General features: G+C 41.2%; 3 protein-coding genes across 15 annotated transcripts in view; all 3 read right to left on the reverse strand.

Annotated features, from left to right (window-relative positions):
• The window catches only part of arhgef10 (Rho guanine nucleotide exchange factor (GEF) 10), a 55,586-nt gene extending 49,364 nt beyond the window's left edge, over positions 1–6,222 (reverse strand). For 3 of the 4 annotated variants that reach the window (XM_030391962.1, XM_030391961.1, XM_030391960.1), the window contains exon 1: positions 6,003–6,221. The gene's annotated coding sequence lies outside the window, so the exon portion shown is untranslated. Of the gene's footprint in view, positions 1–6,002 lie in introns of all 4 variants that reach the window. The other variant, XM_030391959.1, reaches the window with a different exon arrangement.
• Positions 6,223–7,015: 793 nt separating this feature from the next.
• On the reverse strand, positions 7,016–11,450 carry cln8 (CLN8 transmembrane ER and ERGIC protein). 3 transcript variants are annotated; one of them, XM_030392107.1, is made up of 3 exons: positions 11,312–11,450; positions 10,246–10,858; positions 7,016–9,824 (listed from the first exon to the last, which is right to left on the reverse strand). In XM_030392107.1, exons 1-3 carry the CDS (start codon positions 11,404–11,406, stop codon positions 9,498–9,500), a joined length of 1,035 nt encoding a protein of 344 aa, XP_030247967.1. In that variant the 5' UTR covers positions 11,407–11,450; the 3' UTR covers positions 7,016–9,497. The 3 variants fall into 3 exon arrangements, with proteins under 3 accessions (XP_030247967.1, XP_030247969.1, XP_030247970.1); XM_030392109.1 differs by having other exon boundaries at positions 10,246–10,855; positions 11,312–11,440; XM_030392110.1 differs by lacking the exon at positions 11,312–11,450 and adding an exon at positions 11,250–11,307.
• A 2,250-nt stretch (positions 11,451–13,700) lies between these two features.
• Positions 13,701–22,352, reverse strand: part of dlgap2a (discs, large (Drosophila) homolog-associated protein 2a) — a 191,942-nt gene continuing 183,290 nt past the window's right edge. For all 8 annotated transcript variants that reach the window (XM_030443627.1, XM_030443626.1, XM_030443629.1 and 5 more), the window contains 2 exons: positions 19,664–19,816; positions 13,701–19,504 (listed from right to left, as the gene is read on the reverse strand). In XM_030443627.1, coding sequence (XP_030299487.1) covers positions 19,298–19,504; positions 19,664–19,816 — 360 coding nt within the window. In that variant the 3' untranslated portion in view covers positions 13,701–19,297. The remainder of the gene's footprint in view (positions 19,505–19,663; positions 19,817–22,352) is intronic.

Genomic DNA, 22,352 nt, shown 5'->3' on the forward strand with positions numbered 1-22,352 from the left:
GGAGTAAAATACATTTTTGACCAGAGGGGAAAAAGTTTTTTCTCTCATTTTTTTAAATTTGTAATATGCATTTAGACAACACAATGGCTGTCCTTGATTGCTTTGTTGCACATTACATCAACAACCAAAGACAGTCTTTTTCACTCCTTTGAAACCGGTCTTCATATTCCCCAAATCCTACTCGTTTTTTTCACCTGCTTCTTGAAGAAAACTAAATGCACCTTTCCACAAATGACATCCTTCCTTGTCTGGTCTGTGGTAAGGAGTGACTTCAAATGTGGTGTGCACCATACAGGCACCTGGCTCATTCCATGGAGATGACCAACTCAACTTAAGCACTCCCGGCATCTGCAGCATCTGTCAGCAACCTGCAGTCTATACTGCAGCATTGTAAAGTTAAACATTTACATGGTGCGACAGAGAAGGCAGGTGAGTAGGTTGATCTTAAAAACCTTTACAAAGAGAACAAGAAATTATTCATCATAACTGATTTATTTTCGCTCAGCTAATCTGCTTAGTGTCTATTGAAAATGTACTGTATTTCCATCTGATCTGAGAGCAATGATTGAGGGCAGAGCGGAAGACACCAGGGAAGTAAATCCAGCCATATAGTTGATGACAGACCCAGCTGAGCATGTCATTACATGCTCGGAAGGCAAAGTTGTGTTCTGCCAACAGGAAAACAGTCATCTAGACTGCTGGTGTGATGCAGACAATTTGCTCAACTGTGTGTTCCTAATAACCCATGTTAAAGAACAGACAATCACAAGGAAAATATGTTGACAATATGTACATAACATATTGTCAACATAATCCATAGAGTGGAGGACAAATTGCCGCTGATGTTTACTCATGAAGAAAATTCTACAGCTGTGTATAGGATGGCACTTTAAATGTCAAATGCAAGTTGTTGCAGATTCCTTTATTTTAAAATGAGACTACAGTAGATTAACCCCTCAGTTTGTTACTTCATTAATACTATATAACCTTATTAAATCAAGAATTGGCCAAGCGGGAACGCATGCTGACCTTTCTATGAATTCATAATAATGCACAAACCGCACATCATCTTAATAGATCAAAGAATGATGGAAGCTAAAGACAGACACTTTCATATGGTAGCTGGAAAGAAAATAGACGTCTCTTCATACTTTTAATTAAAAATGTCCTCCCCAGACTTTCTGACCAGGATTTTAAAAAGCAATAACTTTATTCAAATTCTCCAGATCTGCCCTGCTCCAAACCCCTTACCAATCACTTATGGCAAAAAGGTTGTAGTCTATGTCAGAAACCCTGGTTTTGCAAGGGGGTTTTGATTCCCTTGTGCAGTTTTCTGGAGCGCACTTAATTACAAGTGGCATTCCACACACCGTCAGAAAGTCATAAACAAAAGCCTGCAGGAGCGGCTGGTGTGAGAGAAAGAGACTTGGAGTCTGCTGTGAGCGTCTGTCTTTGGCTTTGCAGTTCTTTGTCTGAATGTTTTATTGAGCAGCATGTCCCAATCTTCCCCCTCTGCCAGGATTACAGTAATCAGGCTTCGACCAAAAACAGCACATCCCCGGCCTACAAAGAGTGGACGGATGGGTTTAACAAAGTACTGTGATGTATTTGTGGGGAAGTTCAGGGTAGGATAGGACAGCAGGCTGCAGCATACTAACTACAATCATCACCTTGTAGCTGTATGCCACCATGCGCCAGTCAGGTTGCTGTTTGTACCGATGTTTTTTTTTTTTTACGTCTCATAAGAGAAGAAAAGTTTCATTAACACATAATTATAAATGGCTTAACAACTAAGCTAATCAACATTATAAACCAACTGCTTTGGTTTACTAGAACTGTGCAAATGTAACTACGGCATATGATATATATCAACAGGTTGTCTACTCTGCCAGAAATAAGGGCAGCCTGGTCCCTGAATCCCAAATTGAATGCTCTGTGGCTCAGTGAAGATCAATCCCAGAACGTTCACAGTATCATGGTATCTGGGCCAACCAGCCTTGACAGCACACCAGACTTCACCACCCACCAAGACCTCAAAAGGGGTGGAGAAGCTTACAAACAGGCACGGCATTGCTGACATACAGAAGTGAGAAATCCTGACTCCTGAAAAGGAAACCTGCTTCCTTTGCTGATCAGCAAAGGATGAACTGAAAACATATCAAGATACAAACATCAAAATAAATCACAGCTAAGTAAGCAGTCTTCCTCATAATTAAATCTAATTTTGTTTCTGTGGTCGAGTCAAGTGTTTATGCCCCCACTCAATCCCCCATTAAGTGCAACATAACCTACCCTAAACACACTGAACATTCAACACAACTAGAAGACCAGAAAAGTCTGGTATTACCCATCGTATATAATTATAGGCCTATTGGGTGTGGATAATAGGGAATACACCTCAATAGTCTGGCCTGCAGGGCTGCAATACTTTTATTTGAAGTATTTGGACACGTGAGGGGGAACAAGTTCTAAAGCCACGTTTCAAGCCAAATGTGGTCAATGAGTCACTGCTATTGCTATCGCAGTGGCTCATTACTGCATGTTGGCGTCCATAATATTAAAGCATGTAGTTTATCTTTCACGATGCATCACAAAGCATTATAGTAACCCAATAAAAATCGAGTGAGATCCCTCCCATAAAAGCAGTATTTTTACAGACATTCTTTTCCATTACAACCACAATGCTTATTTTATTACATTTGTTTTAACTTGGAGCTGGACTCTGCTTTCAGTAAAAAAGACAAAATACTGACACTGCCCTCCCAGCCTGGGAATCACTGGACAAAATGAAAGACTTGGGCTGTAAAATATTTTAACCGTGGTGTCCATTTGAAAACAGAGGCAACCACAGTCTTGGCTGTCACTCCTAACTGATCTCCACCCTCCCAGTCAGCCACACCAAAGCTATGAGAGCCCTACATGTCACCAGCAGAACACAATCCAGCGTGTGGTGAGCAGTGGATAAGCAGCTGCTTCAAAGAGCTTTTGTTGACGGGCTGGACTTAAGCTCTGAATTCATTTAAATATGAATGGAGATAGTCAGTCTGATAACAATAAATGACCACAGGAAAACCACAAAACTCTTGATCATCAGAGTACCATTCATCGCACTGACTTTGGAAGGGTGGAGACCCGTTTTGAGACAGAGATTGCCATTGACCCCTGACTTAACTCATCCTTGGAATTGCTATGCAGTGTCGTCATCCGCAATTCAGGTCAGTTCATTGCACATTACAGTAAAGCAGTTCATTTGGCATTGCATTGGCAAAAGTTGTGGACTACGAACAGAACCAGTCCATCCCATTTTTCCATCACCCCACTGTTGAGGTACCAGGCACACTAAACTAACTTAGCCCAGAACTTAAGAAATGGAGTTAGAAAAAGTGCAGTGTGTCGTTTGTTCAACAGAATTGTCAACCTCAAGCGCAATGGACACAAACGGGCCATTTTTAAATATTCCATTGACTGCCACTGAGACTCTAATACACAGCTAATAAACAGCGACAAATACTGATGTCCTCCATTGTGTTTCTGTGTTCCTTTAAAGGCTGCACGATATGGTAAATTAATCCTAATGCATTTATTTTGACGGGTATGGTGACTGCAACATGATTCATGAATAATGGGAATGATTATTTTTGCATTACGATTACAATTTTTCACTGACAAAAATAAAATAAAATCATGAAGATGGTTAGACATTTGCTGGAGTCATATTTCCATTTCAGTAATGTCTTGATTAATTGTACAGCCCTGTTTCATTCATTTTCTATGCTTGTTAGATATGATGTAACACTACTTACATGGTTGACAGTCTATTCCCATCTGCTGAAAACCCCGCCTAAATTTTTAAATATTGTTTGCAGTGGAAACACAAAGCCAATGTAGAGCTTGGGTACATGTATGTACGGGTTTCAAGGGTACTATCCAGAAGTGTTTGGTGTAAATGAAACTATAGGTAATGTGGTGGTCTTTCATGCGTACCATGTACCATGAAACTAAAATGTCTATGGTTCAATTCTGGCTGAGGAGTTCTGTGACACATCTTAACCCACTTTACCCCTCCCCCATCATTTACTCTCTCTATGAGGTCTACTGTCAAATAAGAGCTCTAAAAACAGCAAACACTGCATGGTGAGGTCCATCCTAAAACATCTATGATGCACTAAATCTTTCTGACACATGTTCCCATATGCTTAACAAGTGTGTGGTATGCGAGCAATTTCACACATCCACCTGCAGGGGAACAGTGGCCTTTCTGTCCCAGCTGTTGCTGAACTATGTTGCTAATCCATGTCTTATTTCAGTGGATCCTCAGTGGACTGGTGGGTGGACAGTGAATCCATAACTGCCTTTCTAAAAAATGAATGGTATGCTCCTCTGCTCAACCACTGCGTACTCAGACACCCCGAGCTTAGTCATGGTAAACCGGAGGCATTTCCATGAGCCGCTAATGGAAAAGTTGAGGTAACTGCCTCGTCACAATTGCTTTAGCAATTAGCAATTCCTGGCATTTCTCCACTGAATTGCATCTGTGTTCACAGATTATAACAATGACAGAAGAAGATACTGCAGTTGGCTATGCTCCATCTTTTCATGCTGATGTTAGGGATTGATATGATGCTAAAATACTGTCTCCCGAAGTCCATAAACATAACAAATAGCATTAGCACTGACTCCCTACATCCTTTTCCTCATAACACCAATAGTTTTGTCCCAAAGGTGAAAACATCGAGTGGGAAAGCAGCTGTGGTTTGAAGAAGAAAGACTCCGTGTCTACATCACTCACATGAGTACCTACACTGGGAAACTGCAGTGAATTTGAGCAAGGAAAAACATGACCTGTGCTGCTTGTGCAGCCTTCGCTGGGTGTTTTTTTGTTTTGTTTTGTTTTTTTACAGCGGGGGGAGGTATTAAGCATCTGTATTTGCAGCCAGGCCACCCTGAGTATTTGCTAAACAAATTATCAGAGGAGATTTCTGTGTACATACATGTGTGTGTGATCGTCTCACTGCTCCGTCTCTCCATGTACTGGCTGAGAGAACTGGACATGCACCACACCAGACAATACAGATGAAGATCAAAGCACTCATTGTATTTAAACCAATTTCAGGAGGCTTAGTTAGAAGCCTAAAAGACTCCTGAAAGCACTTGTCGTTGGCTGTGCAGAAAGGCAACTAGTAGGGAAAACAGTCTAATTAAATCATGGTTTTAATACCTGTTTAGGCAGATCTTCCAGTTGACTGAAGCTGTGCACTGAGGAATGCTATGCATGACTACTTGAATTTGTAGCTGGGCTGACTGCTGCAGCTCAGGAGGACACTTATTATTCTTTTTAGGTGAGTGTTAGGAGTCCAGGGATTCTCAAACTTTCTTGGTCTGCATTTTGCATCAGCTGGGTCATGGTTATTATCAAGGTGGCAAACTTGACATGCTTTTTTCCCCAATTCTTTCTCAGTTTTATAAAGGCAAATGGCTATCTTGCACCTGCAATTGCATCCTTGAAGAGGGACGGAGGGTTCAAGAAAGTATGATGCTGCTCAACACTGAGACAGCGTTTAGAAAATGTACATGACACAGCCAGAGCTTGAGGAAATGTTAGTTACCTGTTCGATTGAATGAAATACTTTTAAAAAACGCGGTAAAACAAAGACATTTTCAAGTTCTTATCAGAGTGCATTTCGACATTACGACGCATTAATTAACATGGATGCTCGTGTGAAAGCAGCGACTGTCCTTTTAAAAGCAGATAGCTGACAAGTGTTGGCAACAGTGTTAGCTGAGGCGCCACGTTATAGCCATCTCCCCGTACACTGTCTTAGAAAGCACAAATACCTTTGACTCACTGTAACACACAAAATAAACACTTCACATTTCCTTTTATAATCTACTATTGAGCCCAGTGTGTCGTTCTGCTCACCTGGACCTACATATTTGCAAAACAAGAATGTAAGTTATGTTTGAAACTTTGTCAGAAACTCAGAAAAATGTCCTCAACTCACCATTTTATGACTTTCCCCCAGAAGAATAGCCGTGTCCCTACAGTGTTACGCCGTGCCAATGTTAAACGTGTGTCATTTCTGACTTCGACACAACTTTAAACACATCAAAATACATCCAGTTTTCGCTCAGTGCCCTTCTTTTAACTCAACTCCCTTTTCGGAGCGAGCCGACTCCATCCATGAAAAGCCCTGTCCTCTCGTCCGAGCAGCTGATTGGTCGTCGAGCGGACTTGGGGAGTGCCGCGATTGGCCGTACGCGACGTCAATCAGGCTTCCCACGTCTTCTCCGGTAGGATCGGCTCGGGTCGCACAGAGGAGCTCCAAACGACCCACGTGACGTGTGAGGTGGCTCCCCTGGAAACAGCTGTCTGGAGCTGATGTTGGAATGAAGTTTTGTCTAACTAAGTAGACTGCAATGCAGGCAACAGACGAAAACATTTCTGCATCACTCTTTATATCTGGGAAATAGAACTCCAGTGTGATTCTGGGAAATGTCGGTTTCCCACTGTCACACTGTATTGAGCGTAATAATTAACAGCCAGTAACATCAATTGATCTCTTAACATGCACAGATGATTTAAAACGTCTATGCTCTCGTTTCTGCCAGTGTTTTAGAGCAAAAATAAGTCACACTATAGCTAAAAGGCGTTTGTAGTTAAGGACATACACACTCCAAACGTTTAACACAAGTAATCTTTGAAACAGGAAATCATTTTCTTTTTGTTTTTACACTACTTGGCTTTATTTAAAATACGATCAGAGAAGCAAACAGCTCCAAATTTTAAATGGATTCGTCTGCTTTGTGAAATAAACCCATCAAACGCACTCTATCAATCTAAAAAGGGACAATCAGATTTGGACTGGACTAACACAATCATGGATGTCTGGTGAAATGGGGAAAAAAAACAGGGACACATACTGAGGAGATAATTACTCTTATTCTGCCACCTACAGGCAAGATACTCCATTGCACAGCATTAATGAAAGTACAAGCAAACCATGGGACACAGTACTGTATGTGAGAAAATATTTTATTTTGTAGCTCAAATTAAAGCATTTCCCAACACAAATAGGTTGTTGAATAGTCTGGCATATGGTGTTGAACTTAGAGGGAACCCTCCGGCCAATAATGTTAATGTTATGCCGTCATGACAAATTAAATGCAAAAGTGAAAATCAAACGTGGCCCGATATTAATAATGTCTTTTAGTAAAGAAATAAGAACATCAGAAGTGCAGTTATGGTTTGTATATCAAAACTGATGAAAATGCTTTCAGATGCTATACAGACATTTCTTTGAAACTTATTAAAGTCGATTCAGTTATTAAGGTTGTGTAGGTGTACACAAAAGTAGTATACAGTGAAGCTTCATCTTAGTCATCCTGGTGCCTGTTCCATGAGGCAGATTACAGTTATGTGTGAAACATTGTTGAGGAAAACAAAGTACATTTCTGCTTGCACCGGCCCACTGGTCAGACTTGAGAGGTTTCTGGATTTAACTGGTAATCACATAGCACTTCTAATTAGCCTGTTGTGAGAAACACCAGACAGTAAGATAGAAGCTTTTTTACACGTTCATAGACCATTAAGTTAGACTTTGCTGGGTAACTTTGCTCCAGCCTTCAAGCCAAACTCAAGGTGTTTGACATTTTCTTCAACATAGATCAATACTAATGTTAAAAATACTAGGGATTAAAAAAATTACATGAGCTACAGTAGCAATGCTGATATGGCCGCCACACTGAGAAAAGTGAGGAATTGTATCTGACAGGATGTGAAAGTTTGCAGCCGAGTGACAAGAACACAAAAACTTATGCCACTAACTTGACAAGGCACAAACCGAACACACAAAGCAAAGATTTCCAGTACAATGAGGCCATTGTGTAAAATCACAAAATAAAAATCTTATTGGAATTAATCTTGATGTGATATTACCAGTAATAATACTTCATTAAAGCTGTATATGACTCATTATAACAAAACATCTTCATGATCAAAACGTCAGATGGTTGTTCTTCTAGAACACTGCTTTAGATTCACCACATTACATCTCCATGTTTAGACAAAGGAGCCTTTGTGGAGTGGACCAGTCCTGAGCTATTGTCCAGCAACACAGAAGATTCTGTTGAAGGCCTTCTTCTTTAACGACCACGATAAATATTTCCCTCTTGACTGAAAGAGCTTTCACAGTCTGATAACACCAATATGACTCACGAATAGACAGATCCAATTGTAAACTTGGTAATCTAATAGCTCCTACTACTACCCTATAGAACCACATTCTTTCAACTTAAACCACTTTGACTGCCTGCTCTACCTAATCAGTTCTGAACAACTGTGTCTGCAGTAAAAACAACAACAGAGCTGTTCATGAAAAAGACTACTGGGCCGTTTGATGACTACTGAGAAAGAGCCTTAGCGCTCCTGTCTCCCTCATATCGTATCCCCAAGCACACAACATGTCGCCGGATAGATGAACACTATTAGTAGCAACTGACCAAAAGCAGCTGTGGGTAGACAAAGATGTGTATAGCGCATCACCGCCTTAAGCATTAAGGCATGTGAAGCTTTAAATACTGTAGATGTTTTTACATTTTCTTGTGTTTCATTTTCATTTTTACTCAATGATTTGATTTTCCCGGCAAACAAAATTTTCGTAAGTTTGTGCCTTTGACCTTCTCTCCTAAGAGATGCCATCTCATTTATTGTTAAAGTCAATAAACAACTAATCATATGACTCATAAAGTGGGTATTTTACAACTCAGTGACCTGAAGGTGATGTAAACAAGCAGGGCCTCGTTCCAATGCCCTATACAACCACACCTGCATGTTAAAAGATAAGCTGACCAGATGGAAAATTAAAGGATGAGTTCACACAAAAATAAAAAATCAGTGATTATCTTCTCACTGCCATACTGATGGAAAGTCAGGTGAATTTTGGTAGTCAAAACATTTCTGGAGCTTCACAGAAGAACAGCATTGCAGCATTCTCCTAAACAACTGAATTAGATGGGGATTTGTTTTCAAATGTGTAAAAACAACTGGGGAAAAAACAAAAAAAACAAGTAAGTCTCTGGAAGCCCCCTCGACACTTGCATTACAATGGACGAGCTGTTTGAAGCAATTTTATGGCCGTTGTTGCAGACTACAAAAGTTCATCCAACTATCCATCAGCATTGGGGTTAGTAGATAAGGACTGATTTTTTGTTTTATCTCATCCTTTAATATCCTTCCCCTAGAACAGACCAACAGGAATACTGCCTAAAAAGTCAAGCCTGAGGAAAGACAATGTGGCATTTTTATCAAAATCGTACCAGACAGTAACAGCTTTCTGAATAGCAAAATCCACTTATAGGAAGTGTAAAATAAAGTAAAATCTTTAAAAAACACCCATCTTACTGTCATCACTCTCAACATGACTTCACTCATCCATTAAAAAATAAAACAGGAAAACATATGGTACAACTCAGATAGTAAATGATCTCACTGGTGCCCATCAGCTGGTGTGAGGTTTGACGGAACCATCAGACTGACCCTGTGTTGCACCGTTTGCAGGTGCCGACTTGTTGCCAAAGTTCCAGTCCACAGGATTAAGCAGCTGCATGGTCTTCTTGTGTGTCCAGATGGGGTTAATAATAAGCGTGAGCAGAGCCAGGCCAGTGAAGAAGAGCACCAGTTGGGGCAGGGCTACATGGGTGTAGAGCTCTCCCCAGTTGGTCAAAGCCACCCACCACATGTAGTAGGTAAGCACCATGCGACAGTGGAACGCGTGGATCATCACCCACTGGTTGGCTCTCCAAAACAGGGTGCGTGCCCAGCCAGCCTGTAGGGAGGAGACAGACGGAGGACATGATGCCGAGTATTGGAACACAAATGTCTTGCCTTTTCTTTCACAACCCCATCATGTTTGCATGCTTGTAACATCTGTGTGTAGGAGGAACAGAGAAACTTTAGATACTGGCTCAATCTTTTTATAGAGAACTTCCTTTTTCTAAGAATGCAAACTTTTCCTGTTGACAATCATCAGGTGATAAAAATCAGAGAGGAAGTGAAACCTGGTGACACTTGCAGTGATGTCTATGGTCAACCAGCTACACAGGATTCAACTAAAGGTCTTTGAGCTCTTTGCACATTCAGAGAATTGCAAGTAATGCTCAACCGTGATCAAGAAAAGAAACCATGTGCAAGATATGTGTGGACAAAAGCGATGAGAGGCAGTTTTACTCAACACAAATACCCCGTACCTTCAGTAACATCCAGGATATGCAGGTAAACGGCGTGCTCATCTCCAGCAGCAGTGTCACCATCGGCAGGAAGTGGCCCAGCGTGTCCCACACCACCGTCCCTACATACCCTGACAGGGCGAAGAAATGGTGTGTAGCCAGCGGGAGGTCAAATGATCCAAACACCACACTGGAGGCGTGAAGAGCCACATTCTCAAACACAAAGAAACCTGTGGCTGTGAGGACATTGAACCACGACCAGTCCTCTTGTCCCCTCACTCTGTCTCTGGCTAACGCAGAGTCCTCGGTCAGGGTCCGGAGGCCGGCTACGGTGCTCTGGATGCCAAATGCTGCCCGGGTCGCTGCGAGGTTCCAGAAAACCTTCTCCTTAGCTAACAGGGAGTTGTAGGTGTGTGAGAGAGCTACAGAGACGAGGTGGGAGAGGAGGAATACTGCTGCATAGAAGGCAAAGCCCAGGCCGATGAGCTGGAGGCGGTAGTCCCATGAGAAGTATTCTGCACTGGGCTGGGGGAGAGGGCTGGCTTGCTGCTCAGGATCCATGTTGTTGGAGAGAGGATCAGCTGCAGATGGGACTGGGAGCAGGTGCTGGGAGAGGCATGATGTATGGAAGCTGCTGAAGAAAAGACAGCACGACGTTCAATAAACAAATAAAAACATTACTATGGCTCTAACAAACTACAGGGATGCCAAGGCTGCATTAAGTTACACTTTAACTCTGTAAGTACTCCATGTCAACTTAACATAGACTTTTGTCAACACAGGTGGCTGCCATGGCCATTGAGTCCGGACTTCAAACAGTTATGAGTAAACTTTTACAGTGGAAACTCGGTAAAAAACAAGCAAATTATTTCAAGACCACTAGAAAAGTGACGTTTTATCCATTTAAACTGAACTTGAAGTCCTTGTCAATAAAACATGTTGAGTCAGAGTGAAGTATTAGCTGCAAGTTAGCACACAAACAAACAACGACGACAAAAGGTGGGGCCGGCTATCAAAACACTTACGAGTCTAACTAAAGCAATGTTATTACTCAGCGCAGACTATCGACTATCCTCTTCATACATACCGTACAGAAGTGTTTCCGCTGAACACAGTGTGCCCGGTGCGGATAGAGCAGGCTGCGACAGGAAAATTCACATCACCCGACTTCAATTTGGTCATATGACTTCCAAACAGGAAGTGACGCCCACTTCAAACTTTAGGACATCCCATTGGTCAACGACACTGCGATCTGCAGTAGCGCGCCTTCCCATTGGTTACTTCCTACATGGTTTGTCACAGTGTGATTTTTATTGCAGCATAAAGCCGTACATGCCATAAATAAAAGCTTAGGCTGTATACAAAACAAAGAATTTGTTTAAATTGTTTAAATTAAATGTAATTGCAAGATCTGGCCTGGTGAGTAGCATCATACCTGTTGATGTGAAGGGAATGCTAGTTTACAAGTATTTTACTGTTACATTATGGTAACAATATTGTAAGAGCATTTTTTACAGTTTGTGCAAAAACACAGCCATTATGTGCAGAGTTGCAGGAGACAGTGTAGCCTACCCTTGCATGCACTGGGCAGGTAGCAAGTTGCACCCTGGGAAGATAATGACAGACAACCACAAAGCAGGTGGAGGAAAGCCCACAGAGACACAAGGACATGCAGACTCCACACACAAAGGAGGGAGGTCAGGTAGAACTCAGCATCTTCTTGCTGTGATGTGACAGGGATTGGGTTTTAACTAGATGCACTGTCTTAGCAGCTGCACAACCACTTCATATGCCATCCAATAAAATAAGTTATGCAAACTCTGTCAGTCACAACATTTCATATTGCACAACACCAATTACTAGAGCGTTGTTATGGTTACTTTATCTTTCCCTATATCAGTGTGAACACACCACTCACAGATGCGACAGTGACTCCCCCACAAGTCAGAGCCGATGGAACCAGTTGGAGGATCTCTAAAAAAAAAAGTCCTAAAGAGGTGGCAGAGAGATGCAGCTGCCCTTGATGAGCTACTCAGAGATAAATCATGTCATGTCATCTGATTAAATATTTGATTAAAATACTGAGAAATCCAAGTGAAACATCTTTTACTTGAACAACCCATGGTATTTTTCACTCTGTCCAGCAGGGGGTGGGCTTGCCTTGTATATCTGAGATTTGGTGAAAGTGGTGAGCTGATTTCTGTACATTTTTTAATAGAAATGACCTCAGCCTTGTTAATGAACGGCTGACTGAAAAAAAAAAAAAACAAGAACAAGAACAACAAGAACATTTCAACCAAGCAGGTGTTAAATCAAAAGAAAAGGAAGAAGTGGTAGGTAAGACATTTTTCGACCTACTTTTAGACGATTGACATTTTCCTGACTCTTATGAATTTTGTAGAGAGGGACACATTATACTTTATTTGCCTCACAAAGACCTCGGAGGTTAAATGTTGCATTGCTAAAAACTTCGGGGAGCTTGAAAATGTCAGTGTGCAGTCAGCCTCTCACTTTCCTACAAATTGCCCCTTTATCATTCTCATTAGTGGATTGTGTTTGATAACCTCATGCAATTTTGAGCCGAGCTCTGCCCATCTAAAACGTGTACAGAGGTCTTACCAGCCAGAATAATTAAAAAACACCAGTGTGCAGGGTCATTAAGGAAAGGGATTTAGAACTCAACAACCTGCACACATCTGAGTATTAGGTATCTACTAACGGATATCAGAGGTATTTAATGACAATAGGAGAATGGCAATGCTGCCAATAAAATCAAAAGGCTGCAGTGCTTGAAACCTGCTGTTGTTTTGTCATGGGCCTTGATGAGATTCACATTACAATGCATGTATGTCTTAACCTGCCTTTTGTCATCACAAATATTGCTCTCTAACCCAAACATTTTGCCACTCAGGCTGTATTTTCAGTTCTTATTCTGTAAGAATGCTGGAGAGAGACTGTAGTGCATCCTCTTCTCAATGAACCATCTTATTAATAAATAAGAAAAATCATCAACATTGTTTTTAATCTGGAGGATCTAATATCTAATATTTGCATGACCATAAGTGGTTATTCAAATATTATATTTGGTTTTAAGGGGTCATTTAACCAAGAACATTAAATAGTATATGCACCACTTTCCTTGACAGATGATTCAGTGCTACCCTTGATCTTTATCTCGGTGCTATTTTGGTGAGCGGCCTGCATACTGATATACAACTTACGAAATGTCGAGAACACTTTGATAAATTCGTTGAGATTTCCTCCTGTGAGCTAAAACCCTATCGGCAGGGAAATTGTTCTTTTAGGGCAAGCATTGGGTGGCTGTATAATGTAGTTCTGTGTGTAAATTCTTTACACCAGTTCATGTCATGTTACTGATAATAATGGCATGATACTATAATGGCACAGTACTGAGAGTGCATTACTAAGTATACGGCTGGATTTGTCAGCGTAAACAAGCACCACACAGACAAACATTTCCAAACTTTTTCTCCAAAAATTTAATTGCAGAATTATTTACACTGGATGACCTCAGCAATGACCAAACTACTCAAAGAGGCAAAATCTTTCAATAGCTCGGCTAGGAAAGAAGGATGGAAAAAAATGCATATATGTCTTTGCAAACTACTCAAATGATACAAAAATAACTTAATGATATACATGGTAACTTGCACTGAAATAACACATTGAGAAATGCCTATGTGATTCGACCTAAATAAATACATAACATATCAGTGGGACAGTGTCGTAACTTTAAACAAAATAAATTAATAAATAAGCCTACATTCAGAATCAGTATTTCGCATGCCATCATATCAGCTTATAAAAGAACCATAACAAAGTAAAAATGGCAACAGAACATGAGCAAATGCAGAAAATAGTCATGTTTCAATGAAGCATATATTATATATTTATATATCTATATATATTTCTTTACAAATAATGAATATTTGGCATTATATTCATCCTCACTATAGATATGATATACAAGAGATGAAAATAGTTTTTTTTTTAGCTAAACAACTACCTTTTTCATTTTATCTAGTAATTATAGAGTGGTTTTCACATTCCAAGTTCAAGGAAGTGTTGTATCAGTCCATCTCGTAGTGATTCTGACGCTCTTTCCACGGCATGGTTACGAAAAAAAGCCCCCTTGAAATATTTCACATCGTGGGTTTCTAGAGTTAAAAGCAGTTCGACAGTCGTACCAGGTTTGAGGCCACAGATGTGGAGACGCGAGCTGAAATGAAAGAGTATGCGACTGGGAAAAGGTTTTTGCGATGGTCAGAAATGGTTTGCTCACACGAAGTGGATGGAGGACATGTGGCTGTTGTGGAGTAATGGTTTTACAGTATGCTGGATAAGTCAAAAAAGATGGCACTTGGAGTTAATTGCTGCCCTCATGACATTTAATGTGACACCAGTGCAATTTCCTGCCCTCGGGGTTTGCACAAGGTTTTGGCGCGTGGCTAGCTGTTAAAATCTTTTTCCTCACTGAATGATCACACACGACGAGGGGATCATCGAAATGCTCACAGGATCACATGCGCACAACACAAGTCAACCAGCGCAGTCCAACATAAAACTACGTTTTTTCCACTGGAAATACATGATCACTCTCCTCACAGCAGTTCACTTAAGAGTGTGCTGGAAAAAAAAAAAAAAAGGCGTGAAAAGGGGTCTCAAAAAGACATCCTTTCATAGCTGGAAAACGATTTTCACCGGGAGACAAACTTGACCCAGCCATTACAGCAGAAAGACTTTGTACATAGTTAAGAAAATGGCTCCGAGTGTCTCCTGGGAGTATCGAGAGTGTATGATTTCTGCAAGCCCAGTTCTAACCTCTAAATGTAGCTATTAATTTACTAAAGTCTGCATCTCTACGGCGCACATCTTTTACCACTCCCTCGTGACTTCTGAGATTGATTCCAATTTCCTATTCGAAATGGCTCGTTCAAGCTTTAAGAAGAAAAAAAAAACCTCTTTGCAATTACGCGAAGGCCTCTTGGAGGAACAAGAGATATGCCTCAAACTGAACCAAGGTGGTGCATTCACTTTCAGTTTTTAATCTGCATAAGGGAGAAACTCTTCTGTTGTTTCCAGTGACGGCCTTCAGCGAAACTTCAAGCACAGACTGATAGAAATACGTGCATTTCTGATGCTTGAGCTCTACAGTGCAGGCCACCATTCGGCAATACATTTATCAACACCGGCTTTTGAAGGGCCTTGGAGGCTGTTTGCTTGATCTCACCAAGGACCCCGAAATCTTACATAAGCTGCTTTGCTTAGTCAAAGGCAGCCTGAAAAATACCCAGCGCAGCGCCCTCGCGATACTCACAGAACAGCCTTCCAGCTACACAACAGCGTACAACACCAGCAGTTTGGGGCTCAGCGCGGAGCTCTCGTCTCCTCTAAGCCAGCATATGTCAGGCCGAGTCTGTCTCTCTCTCGTCTGCCTGCCACTGTGGCAACAGCAGGGGAACGTCTCTGCTCTGCCAACTGCCTGGCATCACACACCCAGACGTTTTCCAGAAACCCACTGTCATACTCTTAAAGGTCCCTGCCTCCGCAATGAAAACCCCCCCCCAAAAAAACAGCAGAATTATAGATGGCTGTGTTTTAAAAAAAGAACTTGTCATCTAACGCTCACCCAAGGGCTATTGAAAGCCAGGCCTGTGACTGAAGTATCGCACTGCACGTTTGAAATACAGACTTGGTTACTTGGTGATTTGTTGGACTGAGTTTACTATTAAATGTTTTGTCTGAGTTCTCCTACAAAAAGAAGAATGACAACTGAACTATGCCTCATGTATTTTGTGTTTAAAGCTTTCTATACTTGGAGTTATGGCGTGTTAATAACCTAAACTTCACAAAGATGCATATGGTTAAACATTTTCGATTGTATTGTAAATTACATGCTATACTATCTAAAATTATGTTTCAACAGAGCGAGGATGACGCAGGGAAAACGTGTGTGTGTGCGTGTGGAAGTGTGTGAGAGAGAGAGATGCAGGTCAGGCCACAGTTAGTAAGAGGGAAACAAAGCCGCACTGACCGCAGATTCAACCCCTCTTCTCCGAATATGTCAGCATGCCGCTACGAAAACACGGTCGACGCACACATTTCAACGAACACACATACGCACACAAACTATTCGAATACGGAGAAATGGACATGAGGGATATATGCTGAATCTCCCTGATCCTACCCATAATGAACACTGGCACAGTCGCTCAACCAAAAATTTCTAAGTCATAAAAATAGATTTTTTTTTAAAGTGATGTATCGATCAGCTGACAGCACGTGGCATTGATTGCTGGTCTAGTACTGTATTTATCAGATAAAAAACAGCACCATTTAGTTGGTTTATTACCAATAGACTTAAGTCGTTGGGTCGGTGATTTGAATATTACATTGGCGATTAAATGAGGATGATGTTCATGTTACTGGCACCAGAGTTTGATTATATAGAGCAGCAGGAATTTGAGCTTTTCTCAAAGATGATTTCACCTTTATAGGGAATTTACTTCTAACTACATCTGGGAAAATAATTCTGTGACCACTGAGGACTCTTAAAGGAGCAAATATGTAAGAATTATTCACCTGTCGACTGATCGTGATGGTGATCTTCGACATGACGTCAACATTGTTATCTCTTTACACTCTGTTGATCAAATTCTTACAATACATATTGAACCTATAAACAAAGTTCCATATTTCGTTGTCCACTTTCACATCACACAGGGAAGCGAAGCACCATGATTCGGTTGCACCAGCTATTCGTAAATCACTTAGGCCAGCTATCTAAGTTTGTGTGTGGGCTAGCCTAAAGTTCGTCCTGAATTCTTAGGGTACTAGCTTGTTTTTCTAATAATGTCTAGTAAGCATTTATAAGTAATAGCCTTATGTGTATCTGAGTCATCCGTATTCATAACGCCTAGTCTAGAAATAGTTTTAAAAAATCTGATCTTAACCTAATTTAGTGTACACATTAGGTAATTTAGCCTGCACATTTAGCCTGCACATCATTAACATAGCCCAGCCCACAGCTGTGCAGCCTAATTTGTGTTATGTTGTGTTTTTCTTTTTCCTGAAAAACAATTTAAAATCTTAACATGTTACCCTAGATTGTTCTTAAAATACATTTTAATCAGTTGTCATATATATATATATATATATATATATATATATGTATATATATATATATATATACACATATATTAGCAAGCTAATGTTCACTCTGTCTCTTGGCTCAGCTAGCTAACAGTAAGTATACATAATTTCTAACAACTAATCTATAGATTTGTTTGTGTGGTCAACCTATTTTACTTTGTTTATGTGGAAATCTCCACTTAGCAGTAAAAACTTGAGTTATAAGTAGCCTAAAAGCTACATTTGGAGTTACGAAGAGCTGGTGCAATTGGCACATCTCAACACAGTATTGGGAATCAAAGGCGAATGACAAAATTGAGCTACATGAACTACATCATGTTGTGACAAAATATCACAACTGGTCCTCACAGCCACAGACAGTTACATCCTGCTTCCTCGTGTTTTTCCTTTCAACTGGAGACTTGCAAAGTTTTAGTTACTTGGTGCTTGCATCCCCCCGGAATGTCTTTGACCCAATTTCTATTTCATTACTTCATAGCCTTTCCTTGAGGGAGTGAATGCAGTTATGATACTGCTTCAGGAGACTTTCAGCAACACAGAACTTTTCAAGAAATATGAAGATAACTACTTCTTGGATTAAAGAAACTAGCATGCAGATATTTTGTATTTCATTTTTTTTTAATTTTGGCAGTTTTTCTATCACTCCTCATTAACTACAGCTGAGGGCGCTACTTGAAAGGGCCTGAGAGAAGTATCGGATGAAAACGCAGCAGAGTGACTTCGTATGTGTGATCAAGCCGGCGTATGTTTGCAACAAATTTGCTAAGAGCAGTTGAGAGGGCAGGCAAGCAGTGGACATGAAAGGAAAATAAATATACACAATGAATATTCTTCCCGCTCACAATTCAAAAATACAACAGTACTATTGTGAACTTGGGTATGTACATTTCCCTTGGAAATAGAGAGAATTGTAATAAGTGCATAAGTGCATTTGTCTACACATTTTGTTCTAAGGAGTTACACAAACCTTCATAGTTTTATTTTTCTTCTACTGCATTGACATAATGGAAATGATGGCACAAGACTTGCAAGTTGTCTGCTTCAAGTAAATGTCAATATTTGAAAGTTGGCAACAGAGAACAGGAGATATAGGAAAGATGTTTGAAAATGTGCATGTTAATGAGCTGACAGATGTCATCCTTCCACCAATCCAGACCAAGAAAAACGTTTGACTACAACCAGATTGGGTAGAAAGCTGCATTTTTTTTCAACACTGACCAGTCCAGAGCTTATAAGGGCTGCCTGAATAACCTTGGATGGATGATCAGTGCCACATGCACATAGTTGAGGTATTTCAAGCATTGGCACTTTTCAAAGGTTTTGAACTTACAACAATTTTGTGATACTTCGCTCGTAATTAACAATTACCCCAAAAAAGACCAGACGAACAAAAAGTATAATCATAATGTAACCTTAAATTATTGAAAAATACTGAAGGGTTACTAACTTTGATCATTTTTGAACAACTTCAAATAAATATAATTTCTCTCATTTACTCGTTTTAGCTCAAAGGCCTGGTTGCTGGTAGGTTTTCAAAGCTGCACTTTTTAAATGGCACTTTGCAAATGCTGAAAAACTACAGACGTAACTCATCCAGGGTGTTTGGATGAGGGAGCTCGTAGGCTGGGTATCATGATCGCCAGCAAACCAAGGAGAAAGCAGACCCACCCATGTCATACATACATTTCTGCTAACACTTATTCTGGCAATGGGACAAGAGGCTTGGCGCATCCTACAGACCAATGGTGTTGGCGATGGGCACTGAGGATGGCTATCGAGATCAGACAACGGATGGATAAAGGAAGAGTGGGAGAGAGTAGCAGTCTAGAAAAAAGGCTAGTTTTTAAAGTTGTTTGAATGTAGGAACGGGGAGACGTTTCAGCCCCCGGACCCTATTTTCTCAAAGTCTAGTCTGAGCCTCGGGAATATAGATCTCAATGCTGTCTGCTCGCTCCGAGGCTGAGTTCTGCCGGAACGAGGCTGCCCGCTTGGCGGCCATGAGCCGCCGACGGGCCTCCTGCCGGTGCCTGTCTGGGAGGTCCAGGGATTTCTCCCTCGTTATCATACTCTTCTGTCGAACAGTCTTCTTTGGTACAGGAGCTGGTGGCTTTGGGAAGAAGAGAGAATAATTGAGCTTTGTTTATACAAATTTGGTCAGTTGGTTGGTTTTTGGTTTTATCAAATTTCTTCAACAAAATACTTAAAAACAAAGAATGCAGTTATTTCTTATGCCTGTCTGAGATCAGTACAAAGACGATCAATTTACCTTCTTCTCTGGACTGTCTACGGGCCTCCAGTTGTTGTTCTTGATCTGCTGCAGCTGGTCAAACTTCATGGTGACGTCGTCAATGGAGAGCTGCAGCAGGTCCCAGAACCCAGCCAGGTCCTGAGAGGTGGGCCGCGGCATGGCACTGGGATCCTGCGGGGGGCGCGGGTGAGAGGAGTTACAAATTGTTGTTAAATTTAATGTTAATGTCTGTGGTACGCCGGATAATAAGCACTGTTATGGGTTAGTAAGGATCCACTGGATGTCCTTTGAGACTCCAAACATGAACACCGGTTTCATTTTTGGTTGAAAGGAGGGATAACAACTTGTGATGAGACCAATTCGGTCTTATTTCCATGAAGAGGCTCAGAGATAATAAACTGCTTTTGTCGGCTCGGTTCTCTTTCATCACACAATTCCTGACATGAAAGAAACATCACATTGAGGGTCGCCTCATTGTCTCCGCGACTGGCCTGCAGTGGCTACAGGTTAATGAGTCATGAAACTCTGTGCAAATATTTTATGTTAATAATTGAGTTTTGGAGGTTATGCCAAATGTTAAGACCCAGAAGTTTCCGTCTATTCTGTGTGCAGCCGCAACCCGACAAAACCGTGTTGATTTGTGGTAATGATCTCGAACTAAATGTGCCATTATTCAGTCTTTGTCGATTATAGATTGTATCTGATAGAGCGCCGTCCACGATTGCTGTCTCCTCATTAAGGAGCTTTTTATACAATATTGCTCAAACAATATCAAGGTAATGGGTTTGCTTTCTGTACGGACTAGGGAAATTTAAAAAGGCAATGCTGAACACAAGAATGAGTAAAAGAAAAATTCACAAAGTACTAAGAAATCTGTTAATTATAGAGCAGTTCATATGTTCCTCATAAATATTTTGAAAACCTTTCAGACCTCACGGCCAGTCTCGGTGAAAATGTGTTAAATGCTCCAACTGCTTCAATAACATACACATTCAGGGCTTGCAAAACTTCGACATTACATTTATGGATCCAGCTATGGCCCATGTTGTTTACGAACAGCATGGATGCTGTGGGTGTTGGTGAGTACATTGGGTGTACGTTATATTCTTTGTAGAGTCTATGGCTGAATCCCATTTCACCCCTTGGCCCTACCACTTGGCCCTACCCCTTCGTTTTGCGCGTTCACGTGTAGGGGTAGGGGTGTCCCAATTCCCGTTAGGACGGTGGGTTAGGGGGAAGTGGTAGGGCTATATACCCCTTCAAACGGAGATTTTCCAGAGGCACACTCCAAACGGAGGGCTACGACAGATTTCCCAGAATGCACTGCTAATCACCGGCAAGATGGCTGCTACCTCGAAAGAAGTTCACAAATGTAAGTATTTTCTCCATTAATAAAGTTTTAAAACTTACGAAAACCGTTGTATTGTCTAGTTTAACGTGGTTTCAATGTGTAATGGTCATTTTCTTCATATAATGCACACGAAAAAAAATCGCTAGTAGTTGAGGCTTCAGGTTAACGTTACCAGGCTGAACGCTACTAGCGGTGCTCTGTGGGCAGCACTGATAATCTACAGTGATAACGTTATCAATAAAAACTTTGGCAACCTCGCTGCTGGTATTCAGTTACGTTGATAGTGTTATGGGATACGCAGGAATGTCATGCACAAATCGGATGTAACGTTAACATTAGCCTGTGCAGTGTATGCATGAATTTGAAGTTGTGAACGAATTGCGAGTGACTACTGATGACATACGCGATTGTCGAAGGGGTGTCCCAATTCGGAGGGGTTGACTTTCAGCCCTACCCCTTGGCACTCCGTTTCAAGGGGCAAGGGAGTAGGGGTAGGGGCAAGGGGTAGGGGTAGAGAAGAGAACTGGGATTGGGCCTTAGTCATCCTGACTGTTTTGTTTTTTTTCATTTCGTCTCAAGACAGTTCTTTGCAAAGATTAAACCTGCACTGCTGAGCTTCTGTCTCCCCCCTCTGGCACTGAGAGAAATTACACAAACACTGTCAAAGAGCTCATGACGCCACGAACTCTGGCAAGGTCCTAGTCGCTCAGTTCCTCCTCCCAGCACAGTGAAGTCACAACAGAGTCCAGATTAAAGAAACAACTCTCGCTATACTGCCAAAAAGGGAGATTTGTCTGGTGGCGATAGGGCTTTGTGTGAACCAGTGTCACAGATCCTAGTTTCTACACTGCAGGTTTAAATCAACCTACTGTTTCAGATTATGCTTCGTTGTCTTCCAGTCTGTCTCTAGCCACCAGAAATCAGCAACCTAAACCACATCAGATCCCCGCTTTGTGAAATTTGAAAAGAAATACATCGACAACACGTCTGTGATAGCACGCGTCAACGCAAAAACCCAAGAGACATTCCCGTACCCACACTCCAAAACGTGTGACATTTCCACAAGGTAGCTGTTGATGGGTGCGTCTGTCTGATGGTCCAATCTTTTTTCAGTGTGATAGCAGTGCTTGGTATTCTCCATGCTACAGTCATGGGTGAATCATTAATTATTTTCTATATTTACATAGTTTTGCTGCCAGTTGTTCTTTCTGCGTGACTGAGTGGCGTTACGTCCTGCCACACTGCGCTCTTTTAACCAAGATATCCTGCAAAGAGATGCTTCACTCTGACGTCGAACATTCATTAGCCTATAAAAGCAGAATGTTACGGCAACACTAATAAAACAAGCTCCAAAAG

Source organism: Sparus aurata, chromosome 16 (assembly GCF_900880675.1).
Source record: "Sparus aurata chromosome 16, fSpaAur1.1, whole genome shotgun sequence".
Classification (NCBI taxonomy): domain Eukaryota; kingdom Metazoa; phylum Chordata; class Actinopteri; order Spariformes; family Sparidae; genus Sparus; species Sparus aurata.